The sequence below is a fragment of the Artibeus jamaicensis genome, unplaced genomic scaffold, assembly GCF_021234435.1.
Source record: "Artibeus jamaicensis isolate MK-2021 breed Jamaican fruit bat unplaced genomic scaffold, CSHL_Jam_final contig_444, whole genome shotgun sequence".
NCBI lineage: Eukaryota > Metazoa > Chordata > Mammalia > Chiroptera > Phyllostomidae > Artibeus > Artibeus jamaicensis.
This window is the reverse complement of record NW_026521831.1, coordinates 11,156,170-11,175,550: the sequence shown is the minus strand read 5'-3', so window position 1 is coordinate 11,175,550 and position 19,381 is coordinate 11,156,170. Positions and strand designations below refer to the sequence as shown.

Genomic DNA, 19,381 nt, shown 5'->3' with positions numbered 1-19,381 from the left:
CTTCAAAGCCTACATGTGGAATTGGAGGTAAGACTCTCCCTCCCCCTTAGCCTCAGGCTTAAGTCATCTTTAACTTAGTTTACATAAAGCTATGCATTTAGATGTTTAAATAACACTTCGCCTAGTGAAGTGGTTACTTATTCCCCAGTTGGCTAGAAAACTCTGTGGACCAGAACCCCCAAAATGAGGAAGGTTGAAATGCACACTAAAGTCTTACCACTTATCTTTTTATGGTTCAGTTTCAGGTCTACTATGTCTGATCAAACTCAAGGAAAAAAGTTAATGAATTGTAAACCTTGTCATTTTAAGGCTATTTACTTTCCTTAAGTCTCTTATTTCAAAAAATATTATAGTTTTTCCAATACAGAAATAATGAACATTACTTGCTTGGTAATTACAATTCCAAGTGACTTGGATATTCAAATTAGAAGTTCTGCTTAAATGTATAGGAATGAAAATTACAAACGTGAAAATTAGTTCTCTTTACTTTGTAAATGTGTATACAATATTATCTGGTGAGTTTGTGATAAAGTATTAAATCCAAGTCTGAAAATTCATTTGTGTCTTATGTGGTTTACAATTTGAAAGTGAACTTGAGAAATGCCTTCAAAAAGACTATTCTTCTCTAATACATGTTTCACTTCTTCCTACATTTATGTATTTTACCTGGAAGGTTTAAGAATACTGAGACTTTGATGTCAAATTGCTGGAATTTATAAGTACACTAATTATGTGGAAAAGAGACATTTTCCTTTTATTATTTTTTTAAGATCTTATGCATTTATTTTTAGAGGGAGAGGAAGGATGGAAGAAAGAGCAGAAGAGAAACATCTATCGCAGGGGCGTCAAACTCATTTTCACCGGGGGCCACATCAGCCTCGCAGTTGCCTTCAAAGGGCTGAATGTCATTTTAGGACTGTATACATGTAACTACTGAATTAGGGGCAAGGAGCTCAGTGCTGCCCCTAATTAAGACGTAGAAATAAGGTGTCACCCTGGGTAGCAACAAGGTGTCGGGCAGGAAAAAACAAGGTGGGTGGAAGGCCAGATTCAGCCCGCTGACCTTGAGTTTGCCACCTGTGATCTATCAGTTGCCTCTCACACACCTGAGGACTTGGCTTGCAACCCAGGAATGAGCCCTGACTGGGAATCGAACCTGAGACCTTCTAGTTTGTAGGTCAGCGCTCAATCCAATGAGCCACACCCAGCCAGGCCTTACTCATATTTTCTTAAAGATTTTTAAATTTATTTTTAGAGAGAGGGGATATATCCATATCAATCAGTTGCCTCTTTCAGATCCCCAATGGGGACCTGGCCTGCAACCCAGGCATGTGTCCTGACTGAGAATCGAACTGGCGACCTTTCAGTCCACAGGCCGGCACTCAATCCACTGAGCCACACCAGCCGGGGCAGACATTTTCATTTTAAAATGTGAACTTCTTCCACACTTAATAGTTTATAATTAAAAATAACTGAAGTCATAAAACATTCCATTTCTACATAATTTTATAGCATATAAAATTTTTTTAGAAAATGCCTTTAACAGAAAAAAAGAGCATGGACATCATTTGCTTAATTTCATAAGTTAAATCCTTTTGCAAATATGAATACTACACCAATGCAGCCAATAAATGATGATAAAATAACTTTTATATTTGTTTAAAATGTACCAAGGCAACTGTGAATCACTTTTTTTTCAAAGATTTTATTTATTTATCTTTAGAGGAGAAGGAAAGGAGAGATGGAGAGAAATATCAACGTATGTTTGCCTCTTGTGTGTCCCCTGCTGGGAACTGGCCTGCAACCCAGGCATGTGCCCTGACTGGGAATCGAACCATGATACTCTGGTTCGCAGGCCCACGCTCAATCCACTGAGCTACACCAGCCAGGGCCTGAATCACTTTTTAAAAACTTTTTATTTTGAATAATTTTTGATTTTCATAAAAGATGCAAAGACAACACAGTGATCTCATCCAGTAGTCCTGACTCAGTTTCTCCTAATATAAGCAACTTACATTTTTACAGACTATTTATGAACATTAAGAAACAAGCGTGTAATATTAATATATCACTATTAACTGACCTCCACACTTTCTTCAGATCTCACCTGTTTTGCCACTGTTTCTTTTATGTTCCAGGATCCACTTTAGAATATCACATTGCACTTGGCTAAATCACTCTGAAAAGTAATTTCTTAAATTTCAAAAAAATAAAAAGCACTATCTTACCTGCTCTACGCCAAAATTTCATGTGTTTAATTCCAGCTGTAATTAATTTATCAGGCACGCAGGGGTTCATCTTTACAACAAAAATCTTATCTTTACTTCCTCTGAAATAAATACCAAAATGTTTTAATTCTTTTAAATTTTTTTTCAGAAAATAAAAATTATTGAAGACATGTATAAAAAATACAGTATAAATCTGTTTTCAAATCATGTCCAAAATACTTTGGTTTTGCTTTCAAACCTCAGAGTTTTTTTCACATTTTTTTACTGTTGTTCAAGTACAGTTGTCTCCATTTCTCCCCACCACTCTCCCCCACCCCAGCCACCCCCACTTTCCACCCTTGATCCTACCCCCTTTAGTTTTGTCCTTGTACATGTTCCTGAAAACCATTCCCTCTTTACTGCCATTATCCCTTCCCACCTCCCCTCTGGTTACTGTCAGTTTGTTCTTAATTTCAATGTCTCTGGTTATATTTTGCTTCCTTGTTTGTTGTGTTAATTAGGTTCCACTTATAGGTGAGATCATATGGTATTTGTCTTTCACCACCTGGTTTATTTCACTTAGCATAATACTCTCCAGATCCATCCATGCTGTTGCAAATGGTAGGAGCTCCTTCTTTCTTTCTGTGGCATAGTATTCCATTGTGTAAATGTACCAAAGTTTTTTGATCCATTCATTTACTGATGGGCACTTAGGTTGTTTCCAGCACTTGGCTATTGTAAATTGTGCTGCTATGAACATTAGGGTGCATAGGTTCTTCTGAATTGGTGTTTCAGGATTTTTAGGCTATAATCCCAGCAGTGGGATTGCTGAGTCAAAAGGTGGTTCCATTTTTACTTTTTTGAGGAAATTCCATACTGTTTTCCACAGTGGCTGCACCAATCTGCATTCCCCACAGCCTCTCCAGCACTTGTTGTTTGTTGCTTTCTCTATGATGGCCATTCTGACCAGTGTGAAGTGGCATTTCACTGTGGTTTTAATTTGCATCTCTCTGATGGCTAGTGATTCTGAGCATCTTTTCATATATCTATGGGTCCTCTGTATGTCCTTCTTAGAGAAGTGTCTGTTCAAGTCCTCTGCCCAGTTTTTAATTGGGTTGTTTGTCTTCCTGGAGTGGAGTTGTGTGAGTTCTTTAAATATTTTGGAGATCAAACCCTTGTCTGAGGTATCATTGGAGAATATGTTTTCCAATACTGTTGGTTCTCTTTTCATTTTAATGTTTTCTTTAGCCATGCAGAAGCTTATTATTTTGATGAGATCCCATTTGTTTATTCTTTATGTCCCTTGCTCTAGGGAACATACTGGTGAACATATTACTGCGTGGAATATCCGAGACTGTCCTATGTTCTCCTCTAGGACTTTAATGGTATCATGACTTATATTTAAGTCTTTTATGCACTTTGAATCTACTTTTGTATATGGTGTAAATTGGTAATTTTCATTTTTTTGCATGTAGCTGTCCAGATCTCCCAACACCACTTGTTGAAGAAGCTATTTTTACTCCATTTTACGCTTCTGCCCCCTTTGCCTAATATTAATTGACCATAGAGACTTGGGTTTATTTCTGTGCTATTCTGTTCTGTTGATATGTGTCTGTTCTTATGTCAGTACCAGGCTGTTTTGATTACAGTGGCCTTGTAATACAGTTTGAGATCAGGTATTCTGATCCCTCTTACTTTGTTCTCAAAATTACTGCGGCTATTTAGGGTCATTTATGATTCCATATAAGTTTTTGAAATGTTTGCTCTGTATCTGTGAAATATGCCATTGGTACTTCAATAGGTATTGCATTGAATCTATTGCTTTGGGTAGTATGGACATTTTGATGATGTTAATTCTCCCAGTCCATGAACAGGGTACGTGCTTCCATTTGTTTGTGTCTTCCTTAATTTCTTTCTTCAGTGTTGTGTAGTTTTCTGAGTACAGGTCTTTTATCTCTTTGGTTAGGTTTATTCCTAGGTACTTTATTTTTCTTGTTGCTATAGTAAATGGAATTTTCCCTAGTTTCTCCTAATAGTTCATTGTTGGTATACAAAAATGCCTTCAATTTCTGAATATTGACTTTGTATCCTGTGTTTTGCCAATTAATCATGTAATCTGACACTTGACTATTTCCTACTTCAAAGAAATTGTTAGTATTTTCATTATAAAAATAACATGCTCGCCCTGGCTGGTGTGACTCAGTGTATTGAGTGCGGGTCTGTGAACCCAAGGGTTGCAGGTTTGATTCCCAGTCAGGGTACATGCCTGGGTTGCAGGCCGGGTCCCCAGTACTGGGAGCTTGAAAGGCAACCACAGATTGATGTTTCTCTCCCTCTCTTTCTCCTTCTCTTTCCTTCTGTCTAAAGAGGAATAAATAAAATCTTAAAATAAATAAATAACTAAAATAAAAATAACATGCTCACTGTAGACAATTCAGAAAATAAAAAGTATAACAAAAAAGTTAAAAACCAATATAGCTTCTTTGTGATATATAAGTATGTATGTATCTTTTTTCACTTAAATATATGAGCATTTTATCATGCTTTCCAATAGGTATATAACAGCTTATCATACAGTTAGAATTCTGCCTGTAAATGGATAATAGCTATTTTCAACGTCACATTGTGGTTACATTAAAAAGTGGTTCTCAAGGATTAAACTTACAAATGAATCCTGAAATCGTCTGTCTTTTAATCATGATTATATTACTGATTTCGTGATAAACACGGCAATAGAAAAAGGTTACATGTTTGCTTGATTTCAAAGCTGTTTTAATTTTCTAAAACTTTAAGTCCAAAGCGATTTCAGCGTTTTGAACTGCGATGCCGGCCTTTCCCCCACCTTGTTGCTGAGAGCTTCTCCCCTCTCTTCCAGTCCCACAGCACGACAGTGTGGCCGTCGTCTATTCCAACGGAAGCCAGACGTTTCCCATCCGCTGTGAAATGGACAGACACCAGCCGTTACCACCCAGAAGAGGAAAACCATTCAGTACACAGTATAAAACCCCAGTGCCATATTTAAAAATTTACAAAGTAACATTCAATGTTCGGTGTGTATACAGTTATAAAAAGAACCAGACTCTGTAAGGGGAGGAGAATCGTTTCTCAGCGAGTCCAAATGTAACTGCTGACATTTTCTCGGACTTCATTTACCATATCCATCAGGCTGAGAGGGGGGAAAGGAGGACAATCAGAAAGGTGGAAAAGGAGGTTTAAAAAAATGAAAAGAAAAAACTAAGAAAAGATTTACTCAATTTCACCATAAGAAACCTATTGTGATACAAAAGCTCATAGTGATTATGAAGAGTTAATCATACTGAAAATGATGGCAATATGTAGGTTACAACCACATACTGCCATTAATATGACTATTTTTAGTAAAGGCCAATTATTTTGTTACTATCATCAATCAATGAGTAATGAACATGTTGGACCAGTCTGAGTCACGCTGTCTGAGTCACGCTGACAGGCGTGCACGTGTCTATTATGAGTTGTAATGGCTGAAACTACAATAAAATGTTTGTCCCTCTGCCACCAAGCTTTTTATTTTTATTTTTAAAATATTTTTTATTGACTATGCTATTACAGTTGTCCCATTTTCCCTCTTCACTCCCCTCCATCCCACACACCCCCTCCCACCCACATTCCCCCACTTTAGTTCATGTCCAGGTGTCATGCTTATAAGTTCCTTAGCTTCTACATTTCCTATATGATTCTTAACCTCTCCCCTGTCTATTTTCTACCTACCATTTATGCAACTTATTCTCTGTACATTCTCCCCCCTTCTCCTCCTCCCACTCCCCTGTTGCTAACCCTCCATATGATCTCCATTTCTGTGGTTCTGTTTCTGCTCTAGTTGTTTGTTTAGTTTTTTTGTTTTTGCTTTTGTTTTAGGTGTGGTTGTTAATAATTATGAGTTTGCTGTCATTTTACTTTACATGTTTTTTATCTTCTTTTTCTACAAAGCTTTCATTTAGAATGGAAGGGCAGACAAGGTCAAGTTAAAGGAGTTCATCTGCCACGCTTTTTGAAAACCCCAATCAGTCCATCATCACTACCAGTGTATGTTTCTTGGTGACTCCCTTCGTCTGCCATTCATTCTCGTTTCTTGAGTTTAGCAGATCCTTGAATGCGTATATACATTTTCTCCAAAAATCTCTACTATGAATAATTCACTGCCACTTTAGTCAGAGCAGCAGACAGCACAAATTTGTTTTCTTAATATAAAATTCTCTATTAATGGTATTTCTCATTTCCTGATTTACACCCTAGCTTCCACTGTAGATCTGTTTTTGTATTTTGATCTACCTGTAGCTGTGAAACTTTCAAATATACAGTGAAGAGCTAACATGATCTGAAATTGCTTAGATAAGACAGTTTGAAATTGTCACTTCATAGAAATGTTATAAAAGAAATGTTTCAGGTCTCACCTCTTTCTTTCTCAGCTTTCATCCTAAACATTTTCAAAGTTTACTCTGTGGCTCCAAGACACAGTGATCAGAATTTGCCCAAATGGGAACTATATATACCATTTGCAGTAGTTGAGATGACCTTAGATGTTATGTAGACTAACATTTTTATTTTAATAGAAACAAATTTATGTTATTGGGTATCAAAAACCACACTCATTGCCCTGGCCAGTGAGGCTCAGTTGGTTGGTCCATCGTCCCCAAAACCAAAAGATCGCAGGTCTGATTCCCAGTCATGGCACATGCCTAGGTTGCAGGTTCAGTCCCCTGTTGGGGGCGCATTCAGAGGCAACCAATTGATGTTTCTGCACATCAGTGTTTCTCTCTATGTCTGTCTATCTCTTTCTCTATCTCTTTCTCTATCTTTATCTCCTGTCCTCTGTGTGGAGTTAATGGATAGATCCTCAGTGAGGATTATAAAAATAAAAATAAAATGTAGTTTAAAAATTACACTCATCAAATTACAATGATAAAATAGCCAGAAAACCCACGTGTACACAGTCCTAATTTGTTAGGCTAAGGATACGTAGATTTGACAAGGCTAAGCAACACTCACTTAGACTAACACGCTATGCACTGCCTTTGCACTCTGATCGTTCCTGCTGAGACAGAAAACAGCCTTACCTGAGAAATCAACAGCACAGACACCATACTGGTGGCAGCCCTTTAATACAGACAAGGGTTTAATGGTCTCTGTATCCCATATGTGAATCGAGGGGTCCCTACCTACCTAAAACAGAAGAATTACAAAAGCAATTTTATACAATTATTTTTATGTCTTTTAAAAGAAAATAAAATGGATTATATATAGTCTTTTTTGTATCTGCTATTGACACTCACCAAATGAAAACTGTAAAGCAGACTGTATATGTGACTTTCTTACATTTGTTGAAAAGCTAATGAGGACAGGCTCAGTGTGCCTAGAAACATCCCAGAACTACGTGACTCCTAAATTTTACCTTACACTCCGTCAGTAAAGATGATGCTTGCCAAGCACCTGTTATTGGCAGTGATCCTATGCTAGAGATAATGAGCACTAAGACATTAAAATAAATCTTGCAAAGTCGTGGGGAACAAGATATTTTTTGTTAAATAAGAACACTTGGAGGAAATAGTTTGAGTCATTCTTCTTGAGGTGACATGAGAATAAAATAATTATACATTAAGAAATCAGTCAACCTGGCTGGTGTAGCTCAGTGGATTGAGTGCGGGCCTGCGAACCACACGATCGTGGTTCGATTACCAGTCAGGGCACATGCCTGGGTTGCAGGCCGGTTCCCTGTAGGCCAGTTCCCAGCAGGGGACACACGAAAAGCAACCATACATTGATGTTTCTCTCCCTCTCTCCTTCCCCCCTTCTCCTCTAAAAGATAAATGAATAAAATCTTAAAAAAACAGAAATCAGTCAAGTGCTTACAAACAGTGATGATCTATAAACATCGCCCCTTTCTATCCTTCTCTAAGACTATCCATAAACAGAGGTATCACTTAAGATTTTCTCGGTGTTTTCTATGTCAGTATCGCTGCTTTGTACTTTGGTAAACCTGAATAGTGCCCTACCATGGTGGTCAAACAAAAACACAGTCATCCTTTTTGTCACAGAACATTTGTTAGGTTATGTTATTTTAGATCACTTGTAACCATATTTCTAGTCTTTGTTTTCTGTAATTTTTACTCACAAATTTTAAGTAGTTAATATTATCATCACAGAAATAAGTCGGAGCTCTTTAGTTACAAAGTCAAACTGAAATAATAACAATAATAATAAATAATAATAAAAAGAAGAAGAAGAAACTTTAAAAACAACCCTAGGAAAGAGCTGTGGTAAATTTTATTTTTAATATGAAAATTAAATCCCACTCTGAAGAATTCTTTACTCCTTATTTCCTAGAATCTAAAATATATGCCTAGATTTTTTTTAAAAAGTGGACTCATCTAACTTTAGAGCCAAACAGAGGCCTAACCTCTCTGTCCCGTTACAGGTTCTCAAAGGACCCACCTGGCCTGTTGCCACATAGTCTTTCAGAGGGTGAATAGCCAGGCAGAGGATGTCATCATCGTGACCCAGGTAGAAGCGCTGTGTGTTCTGCTGTCGATTATAAATGACGCCCACTGCTGCCACGTGGTACACAATTTCACCGATTTGAGTATAAAACAGATTACTTCGACAGTCATAACCTCTGTAACTAAATATAGAAAACATACAAAATATGAACTTTGGCCTTTATCTGATAAATACGGACCACACAGAGTTCTCGAGAAGCAGGGACCTCTGGGGTCATTCAATGTCTAGTTTTATAAGATACTAAGACATTAAAACAAAATATGAAATCTCAAATCACATAAGCTTTTATGAACTGCTCTCATTACAAAGAGCTAAATCCGAGCTATACTACTGAATGAAAAAAAATCCAGGTGCGTGTAAATGTATACAGCACACTACCATTCGCATATAAGCACAGTGCTAAATCTGTTCACTATGAAACGAAAACAGGTGCTTTTATAAGTGAAAGGGAATAGAAAAGAATAAATATTTATATGTGTCTATATATGCGTACAAATTTCTGGAAGGAACAGTGGCTACTCTTGGTGCAGGGCAATGAGGGCTGGAGGGCAGAGGTAGGATCAGAGGTTTAGAGGGTGGCCTTTCATGCACATTGCTGAACTATGAGAGTATAAGATATAGTCCAAAAATAAGTTAAACAATAATTTTAAAATATTATACTCTTTCAGGAAAAAGCAGCCAAATCTTCTAAACACGATGACTACAATTCCGTTTATAGCAACCTTTCTTTGTACTTCAAATAAAACCAATTCCTATAACATAACTGCATAGAAATACTGCCTATTAACACAGTCAAAAAAAATACTTTTGCTAAATAAATCCTTTCTGAAATTCTTGAAAGCATCATCAGTCAGGTAAGAGAAGGATTACTGGGTGAAGAGAAAAAATTGTCAGGTTGGAAAATTTGTTGTTCCAGGGTGATATGGGACACCTGTATTGCTAAATGTTCTAAGACAATCCAGAGACTGTATTTTACTGAAATTAAAATATGAAGGCAAAATGAACACACAATACCATCCCAAATTAGACATACTTGTATTCAGGGGAGATGATAATCCCTTACATTTTATGCATTCATTCAAAGATAAGAGATCCAATGCTACAAATATAAAACTTTCATAAGACACACTAATTTTTAATTTAACATCTATATGGTGCTCACTATGCACCAGACAATACTCTAAGTCACCACAACTATCCACTTACTTACTCCTCATCGGAACACTGTCAAGTACGTTCTGTTACTTCCACTTACAGGTGGGAAACAGAGGCACAGACAGGTTACGTGACTTGCTTGAAATCACACAGCTAATAAATGCAGGCAAAATGCAAACACATAAATGAAAAACAGTTGTTTCGTACCCATGAACAAAGTGTAACCGAATACTGTTCTTTGGAGCCCGCTCCCTTCTTTTGGAAGTATCATTTTTTTGTTTCTCTTTGTATTGTTCTTTAAGCTGAGGTAGATCTTCTTTGTAAACCTTTAAATGAGGTAGAAATATTTTTAGAATACATATTAACAAAGGTTTTCACAGATTCCTAATGTAACTTTCAGACACTGTGTTTACTATTGGTCACTAAAGTTTTAACAACTATCTTAAATAGGAAAGTACTTCATGAAGTTTACCTCCCTGGACAGAACTAATTTACATTTACATTTTCTATGCACCACACTGACAAATATGTATTTTGTGTTCCATGACATTTTTGTACTTCTCAAGAGAATATTTTATGGAATAAATAGGAGTGTACTATGACAAAAAGCTATGGACAAACAGAATACAGGCACACTTGATCTATCAAGCACTTACTATCAAAGAACAGTTCACGAAAGTGTACTTTAACTCAAAGCAGGAACGAATTGACATGTATTTCTTAGAAAATTAAACACCATAAAAGATAACAGAGGAGTAAACAGCAGGGAGAAAGATGAAGAAGAAACTAGTGTTTTTTCAGGGAAAAATCATGTGATAATAAAAATTACCTGCCGGCGGTAAGTAAGCTGGGTCTCTTGTTCAATTTCAGAATCCAGTTCTGGGACATCGGACAGATCTGAATCTGATTCATCACTATTAGAGTCAACCAGGCTTTCTGTAATTTTAAAGTATGAAGCGTTATTGGTTTAAAGAACCTTTTCAAAGCAGTACCGTAAAATTAACTATTAAGAGCTGACTGTGCCAACTGACATGGAGACAAGCCGTAAAACAATCAAATGGAATCATCCAGTCAATTGACACAGGTGTCGCTAAGCTGCACTACTGATTACCTTCCTCTCCTCCCACTGCAAACCCAACAGCTCCTGGAAATCCCTCCACTGGCCCCCCCAACGATTGCTACACCAAATTAAATGCCTGCACAAATATAGGTGAATATAACCTGTAATTAACATGAAAAACAGAAGATGCTATGATTAATAAATGAACTAACATAACTTTGTCAAAAAAAACATATATGAAACCTAGATACTCATCTTCTTTCAAATACAGTACATGTTGGCTCTGCTAATGTGTTTCTTCATTCATCATCTGATAAATTAAAACCCAACCACAAGTACTTTGTATTCCATGCTCTGTGACATCTGACTTTAAAGATATAGACCTGATACTTTAATGTAAAATTTCCACTAATACACTATACGCTTAACTTAGAGGCTAGGTCACATTTCAACAGTGAAATTTTATTTGGAGGTCACTGAAGAGTTATCTGACAAACTATTTAGGGAGTGCATTCTACGACTCACCTTGGGGCGCTATGTGAAGAGCATCTTTCAGTTTTCTTTCAGGAATGAATTTCCACTGGAACACAGAGTGATCTGCTCCACCGATAGAAATAACCCACTGATAATCATGTGACCATCTGACATTAGTTACGTGAGCCGAATGGCCAATATATTTTTTAAATTTGGCCCCTATAACAAAAAATATTCCTTTAAGTTCATAAACAAATGCCAGCACACAAAGATACCACCTTGACAAACAATCCCTATACGTGAACCAATGCATCCTCCTTCCACTATCTCAATCAAGGGAAAAAAGGTTAATTCAAAAAATTTGTTGGGTAAACAAATGAATGAGTCTACATCGAGGGGTGTAAATTTTTGTTCTGCTGACTCACAATATAATTTAATGGGAACCACAAAGCTGTGAGGGAGGCCATGATCTTACTGCTTTGAAAAAAGCCTGCAGCCACAAGGGGATCAACTGATTTCTTACTAAGATATCTGAGAGCTCTGGATGGAGGCCTTTGGTCTCAGGTGACATTGAACCAGTCTACTCCACCCCCCATGAGTCTCAGCACCAGAGCCATGGGACCCTTTTAAAACTTTAGTCATTAACAAAATACTGGCCAACTTAATACGACAACATGTAAAAAGGACTACGCAACATGACCAAATGGGATTTATGCCAGAAAAGCGATGATTGATTCAACAGACAAAAATCAATGCAATATGCCGTATTAATCAAAATAAAATATACCCAGTGGTTGTCTCAACAACTGTCCTTTACAGTTGTTTTAAAATCTCTATAGTTTGTATAATGCCTTCAACATGAGTTTACCTGATGTGTCTTCCTGATTAGATTCGGATGATGTATTTTTGGCATCAGTGATGTGCTCTTTCGAACACAGTGTTTTAAGGGGCACCTCACTAACCATGTTAGGCTGCATCATCTGGTTAAGGTGGTACATACCAGACTTTGTCAATTGCAAAGGAATTGTTTTACTTTGTGGTGGTTTTTTTTTTTAATCAGCATGATAGTAAGCATTTCTGTGGTTCCAAATTCAGAATACACTCTCCACGTTCTGCTTAGATAAACATGTTATTTGGCAACATATACATATCCCTGTTAAAGTACGCTGGATATATAATATTGGGCCTCATTCTGAAAACATTTTTAAAGTTTTATATTAAGTTATAGAAGGTCTGCATGTCAGGATGACAAAGCTGCCTCTGTTAAAATCTGGAGAAAAATTCACCTTGGATATGAATTTAGGGATAGCTATCTTAATCTGAGCATAAAAATTTGAGCAAAACTCATCTTAAATTACAATTTACTGAGGCTTAATAGTAATGCTATTATTTTAGACATCAACATTTTTTGAAGCTTATTAGAAGTCTGTAGTTTTCTAGATAGGTAACTTGCCACAGGTCACCAAGCAAAGTCCAATAAGGTAAGACTTAGTCCCATCCCTCATATGTAAGAATGAGTTACTTGCCTGCCAAGAGAACTCTGGCTACTGCTTCCTTTGATGGGGCCCTTTAAGTACTCTTAGACATTCAGAGAGTCTTCAAGAGGGAAAGTCAAAAAGTCTAACAAGTTAAATTCTAAATTTTTAAGATGTACTAATTTCGCCGTATTTTAGGGCCAATGAAGAAGTGTGATCTGAGCATCGACGCCAGGTGACTACATTGGGTGAGAGCCCCAAGAGAGGGGTAAATTGTCCTGTAAGTCCCGTCCAAATGGCTTTCTCTGTGACTTTGCAAAGACCAGTCCCTCGGGAAGAATCCACAAGGAAGTTGTGGAATAAGACTAAGGGAAGCCAGTTATTCCTAATCAAAGAGATTATATTAATAACTATCTAATGACCAGCACTGCTCATCTAACTATGATAAGTGGATATCTTAAAAGTGAACTGAGATATCATATCTTTCATAAGAGTGACCGTGCCTCACTAGGACCAACCTTATCTTCCTACATGCTTCCAGAATTCCCTGTAATTACCCGCCTTGTGATTATACTTACCATCCTGAAGTATAACCGCCTATTTACTTGTTAATTCCTGTAATAAACTAGAAGATCCTTGAGAACAGGGGTGTTAATCTTGTTTGCTGTATATCCCTAGGCCTGGTACACTGCAAATACTCATTAAGTATTTGAAGAGGTGAAGTCAGGAAAGGAAAGAAGAGAGACCACATTCCCCCTTTACTCTGCTTGTACACGTGCCCTGAAGTGCTACACTGCAGAGGACTGAAGAACGGTAATGAAGGAAACTGAGAGCATGAACGTGACTCCAACCCTTGTAATTAACGAAGGGGAACAAAAGTATGATGTGAAGAACATTAGAGCTGAAACCAGAAGACCAGAGCTTGAGGGCCAACCCGACTGTGCGCAGAGGCGGCGGCGCCCATCCCTTCCCTCTCTAAGGCTCCACGTCCACTTCCACACGAACGCACCGAAGCTCCCAAAGTCCCTCCACTATGAAAACTCTGACCCGGGACAGAAAACGATATAACATTTAAGGCCTAAACAGCATGTTATCAACTGAGACTAATATCTCAGAGAAAACATTTACCAATGCAAGCTGAAAGGGTCAGAAGCCTTCCTAATTTAAATAAGAGAATAATAATCCTTGTAGGATAAACTAGTATACTAAAATAGTAATGTTTTGATGATCTCACTTATTTTCTTACCTGTTTTAGGGCATATTTTAACATAAAGTTAATATGAAATAAAGCTCTCCAATAAATTGTAGCAATATGAAAAAACATGTTTCCCATTTACTATGTTTTAATATCCTTAAAACTTCTAGACATAATTCTTCCTCCCCAGGTATCTTTCTGACTCTACTAAAAGTAAGAATTTCAGTAACACAACTTAATGTATTAAATAGTATACATCTTCATAGCTAATCCAGAAGATAGTTTTCTAGTAATACTGTTAAATTTATGCAAGTATGTGAAGTCAGGAAACACAGAATCTTAAAACACTTCTATTAATCCTTCCAATACGCAGTCGTTACAGCCTGGCTTCTGCTCTAATTATCTACCCATAGTCTCAAGGTGATCACAAGTGCCTAGAAATAAAAGCCGTTACCATAAATTTCTAACACAAAGGAATAAGAGAGGAACAGTTTATACTTATACCATTGAAGCAGTGACTGAACAAGACTGATCTCCCCAGACTCTGGAAAAATATTCCCACAGCAACTCAGAAGACTACAACACATTTTATGAATGATATAAGCCCTGACTGGTGTGGCTCAGTGGATTGAGTGCCAGCCTTCGAACCAAAGTATCTTGTGTTCGATTCCCAGTCAGGGCACATGCCTGGGTTTGCAGGCCAATGTTTCTCTCCCTCTCTTTCTCCCTCCCTTCCTCTCTCTGTAAAAAAAAAAATCATCATGATTAATCTAACTAAATCTCACACCGCCTAACGGGGCAAGGAGCAACTTGAGTCACAATACAGTTTGTTGTTCCTGGTGACTCTCATGTGCTGTCTACGTATGTGGTGGGACCCAGAAGTAGGGAACTTTCATCACTAGGGGCTGAGTGAGCCCTGTTTAACTCACTTAGCATTACTCACGGATGCACTTTCACACACACCTAGGAACTAACAACACCTCACGGGCAGAGACCAGCAATACGGCAGGACCTGAAACTCACCCATAGGCACAACAGAAGTAAGCAGCTCCTGGGAAAACCGGGCCCTTAAGCCTGACATCAATGGACCGATCGCCTGAATAAAACTACTTCGGCTGTTCCCATAATCACCTTTTACTGAACTGCATTTTAACATTTGCCCAGAGCTTTTCTCAACAATCAGATGAAAATTAATGTTGCACGTGCTACAGCTGTTGACGCTCTACGAACACGTGCACCGCCGTACTACAGGAGAGGGCTCTTGGAAAACTAAATCTCTGCAGAAATGCTGATTTCCCTGAGTAGCAAGTATGCTTTTTAAAAAATTAAAATTATTTCGTGCCCCGCTTTATTTTATTTTTGGTTTCCAGGAAGCTCAGATTTGATCGTGATGTCTGACCTCTGTTATTTCCTTCCCTAGTTTTAATACCGCGGTAATGCCCCTGGTACTAATTCTCTATTCATGCAGTTACTTTAGAACTTACGGACCCGTTATAAGGTGACTCAAATACTTTGTGGAACAAAGCATGAAATAAATGACTAATACAGTATTTCATTTACTCCCCAGAACTATGAAAAGAATGATTAATGTCATCATGTTAAAACAGATCCAAGAAAAAGAGGTTGATACATAAAATGTACAGAAAAATAACCCCTTAAATCTAAAGAGCAAAATAAACGAACAAACAGAACAGAAACAGACTCACAAATACTGAGATCAGACTGACAGTTGCCACAGAGGCAGGGGGTTCAGGGGCTGGTTGAAAGTGGCGAAGGGATTAAGAAGTGCACATTGGTAGACACAGAATGTTCAGGGGGATGTAAAGGACAGCATAGGAAATACAGTCAGCGATACTGTAATAACTATGTACGGTGCCAGGTGGATACTTGAAATATGAGGGGGACACTTTGTAAAGTATATGATTGTCTAACTACTATGCTGTACACCTGAAACTAATATAAAATAATATTAAGTGTAAACTGTGATTGAAATTCTTTTAAATGACTCAATAAATAATGCCTTCAAAAGTTAAAAAAGGGGAAACAATCCCTTATATCTTCTTAACCCCACGGTTATAGGAAATAAATAAATGTTAAACGTGCATTCAGGATTTAAGCAAAAACACAATTCTCACATGTGAAAACAACCAACAAATAGATTCCAAACTATGACCTGAACTTGTACAGCTCACTACTTCATCAGAATCACTAAGACATTAGAGAAATATCACCTAAAAGATGTATGTTCAACAAGTTAACTAGTTGAAGGTAACACACCGCAAGAAAAGTATGACTATCATTATACAGTCTAACTACATGAAATGGGGAAAAAATAATTCTTTAAAAAGAAAGAGGTAAAGTATTAGTCCATAATAATTTACGAATTCAGAAACAATTTTCTAATAAAAAGTTCATGTCAAAATATATAAACGTAATGTGTGACAATAATTTTTTACTTAGCAAAATAAAATTAGCTAATTTTGTTCATTTTCATAAAACTCTTCACTAAATAATCAATACACATATTTTTAAAAATATAAAACCTTTTATTTATCTCAAGACTAATTTTTGCAAGAACTTAGCTCCTTTATAAATAGTACTTTGAAAGAAAAAGTACCTTTTCTTAAACAAGGATATCGAAATAATTTTACAATTCCATAGTCATCAGCTGTAACTAAAACTTGGCCAATATAGTTTCCGTCTACTGAATTTATATCATTGATATCTGAATACTTGGGCCAAATTCCATTTACTTCAAGGCCTGAAACACATGTCCATGAAGCCCAGTGAACACCTTTTATTTCTTCTTTATTTGTCACTTCTCTTCCTCCTAAAAATAAATCAGTCTTAATTTAGTAAGTTACTTCATTGGATTTTTACTGAAGCATAAATTGTACTGCTAACACAGTAAACCCTCACATTTAAATAGCTTCCTACTCCAGTTAAAATAGAATACAGGAATAGGTAGGTAAATATGGTAAGGAAGGAACAAAATTAAATGTTAGGTATTTTTTAAAAACCAAAGTTATACTGATTCAGAGACATGCAAAGATCTGATTAGGGTGTAGCAAGCAGGTTCACCATGTAGAGAATAAAACTGAACCCTATTAAAATCATGCTACAGATTATTCACAAGTGGGTAAGTTAGAAGAAAAAGTAAAAGCTGTAAGAACGTGGCAAATTAAGTATTAAAAAAGAAACCTAAGAAGATATATAGTTGAGAAAAAGAGAACTTTTGAAAAGGACTGAGAAGGAAAGATGAGTGGCAAGTTATACATTTACATTCGGTAACAAAAACTTTAGGGTTGATTCAGTCTTCGTTACATACAGATTGTTAATAAAATACTTTAAAGAAATGCATTAATTTATGTATCTACTTTTATCAAATACATTATTAGAAAATAGTGACTAAATTCACTAAGCATGATACTAAATAATGTACTAAAAATATTTTGCTCTGGTTTTATTCTTTTTAAATCTTTGATGAAAACTTTCTCAAATTTAATTTATTAGCTGTACTATTAATATTTGTTTATTTGAGGTAACGACAAAAACCCAAACAACTTATGGTTAGATATTTGTAGCAATTACATTTAATTAGTTCCATCAATAAAAATGGCATTTTTGACTTCCTAACACATAGGACTTTACCATATACTACTCACATGATGTGGAATTCAACATAAAGAAGGTTTTAGATCCTCTAAGCAAAGAAGTTTTAATTAAGAACTAAAAAGAGTTCAATATAACAGGACAGCCTTATAGAAAAGATCACAATGCCTAAAATATTAGAGTAGATCTTCACTGATTTCCTATTATCAAATATAACTTACTCGGCTTCTAGTGAAATCCTAAAATATTTTACAGGCAATAAAATCTATAAATTATAAGGAATGTGTTAGAAACCTTTACCTGGCATCCTATAAAAGATTCTTCTGCCAGCTCCATCATTTGTCTGAAGATACCTGCTGTCCGAGGACCAGTCCAGGTGAGTGATGAAACTAAGTGATCCCACGCACTCCCCAACCTTTTTATAACGCTGAGCAACTCCGTAAATGTCCACCGAGCCATCATTGCACCCAACAGCAAGGTGAGTTCCATCCGGTGAGTATTTCAACTCATGAATCGCTTCCTTCCTATCTTTAATATGTACAACTTCTGTCATATCTCTGTAAAGAAAGAGAAACAGACCATGTGAAAAAGTCACTATGGAGTTAAATTTCCAAATGTGTCTAAAATGTGAGGCTGTGTCAGATATTTATAAACCATAAAACAAATGTAAATGAGACGAATAGTATTGATTAAGAAAGAATTATTTTTGCTGAACAGAAATATATGAATACAGTATGTGCTGGAAATAGGGGAAAATGCTAAATTTCAGCTCCTACATTACTTTAAGTAGTTTAGAGATTCAGACTAAAATTTATGGAGCCATACAATATATAGAAAATGTCACAAATATTGAGTTTATGAAAAATCCTTCATTACTAACACTATAATTTTCAAACAAGTACTTATAATGAGCCAAATATGCAAAATCACATTGAGGGGGAAGAAAAGGAAGAACTGATTTGTACTGTTTCACTAACACATTTGAATATATATCTTTGTATAATTATAACTAGTTATTTATATTTCAACCTCTCTGACCTTTTTTAAGAGAATGCAAATTCTTCCCAAGTAGGCACATGTTGACAAGTGAATTTAAATATTTGTTCAATGATGCCTTGTAACTGAGTTTCCAAAATAATACAAATATTGTAAACAGCCAAAAATATGGATACACTTAATTTAACACCAGTGGGTTTCCAAAGTTGTGGAGTTGGTGGACAGGGGAGAAGACAGAGGTAGCCAGGGAGAAAAGGGCAGGATAAAGAATAATTCCTACTTTCAATTAATGCCAGGGTCTTTTTTCCCCCATATAAATTTTGCATTTATCAGTGTGAAATGCTCCAAGCAGATGATTTCAAAACAGAAGACTGAATGGACATTTTTACAGTTTTTAAAGTTTCTAAATGGACAATTGAAAGCAATCAACCTCAAATTTCTTCCAGTAACACCAAGTACTTACTTTGTTTTACACACATAAAACATAAACTCATCTTCTGTGAGAGATGGATACGAAGTATTTATACTTTATTACTGGTAAGATGTGGCGAGTGCTCAAAAGATGTATGTGAAGCTCCATAGGAAGTATTGAAAAAAGGGTTAAAGACCAGATTAAAGCAGGTGGGGATGAGGAAGAATGATGTATACATTAAGTATAAGAGGGAAGGAGCTG

At 36.5% G+C, this 19,381-nt stretch overlaps 1 protein-coding gene across 13 annotated transcripts in view; it reads right to left on the bottom strand.

Annotated features, from left to right (window-relative positions):
- The window catches only part of EML5 (EMAP like 5), a 122,747-nt gene that overhangs the window by 64,289 nt on the left and 39,077 nt on the right, over positions 1-19,381 (bottom strand). For all 13 annotated transcript variants that reach the window (XR_008391778.1, XM_037130187.2, XM_053665966.1 and 10 more), the window contains 9 exons: positions 18,013-18,269; positions 16,718-16,930; positions 11,482-11,649; positions 10,726-10,832; positions 10,104-10,222; positions 8,676-8,862; positions 7,301-7,406; positions 5,050-5,143; positions 2,229-2,329 (listed from right to left, as the gene is read on the bottom strand). Coding sequence is in view for 12 of the 13 variants with exons in the window: in XM_037130187.2 (XP_036986082.2) it covers positions 2,229-2,329; positions 5,050-5,143; positions 7,301-7,406; positions 8,676-8,862; positions 10,104-10,222; positions 10,726-10,832; positions 11,482-11,649; positions 16,718-16,930; positions 18,013-18,269 (1,352 nt within the window). In the remaining variant the exon portion in view is untranslated. The remainder of the gene's footprint in view (positions 1-2,228; positions 2,330-5,049; positions 5,144-7,300; positions 7,407-8,675; positions 8,863-10,103; positions 10,223-10,725; positions 10,833-11,481; positions 11,650-16,717; positions 16,931-18,012; positions 18,270-19,381) is intronic.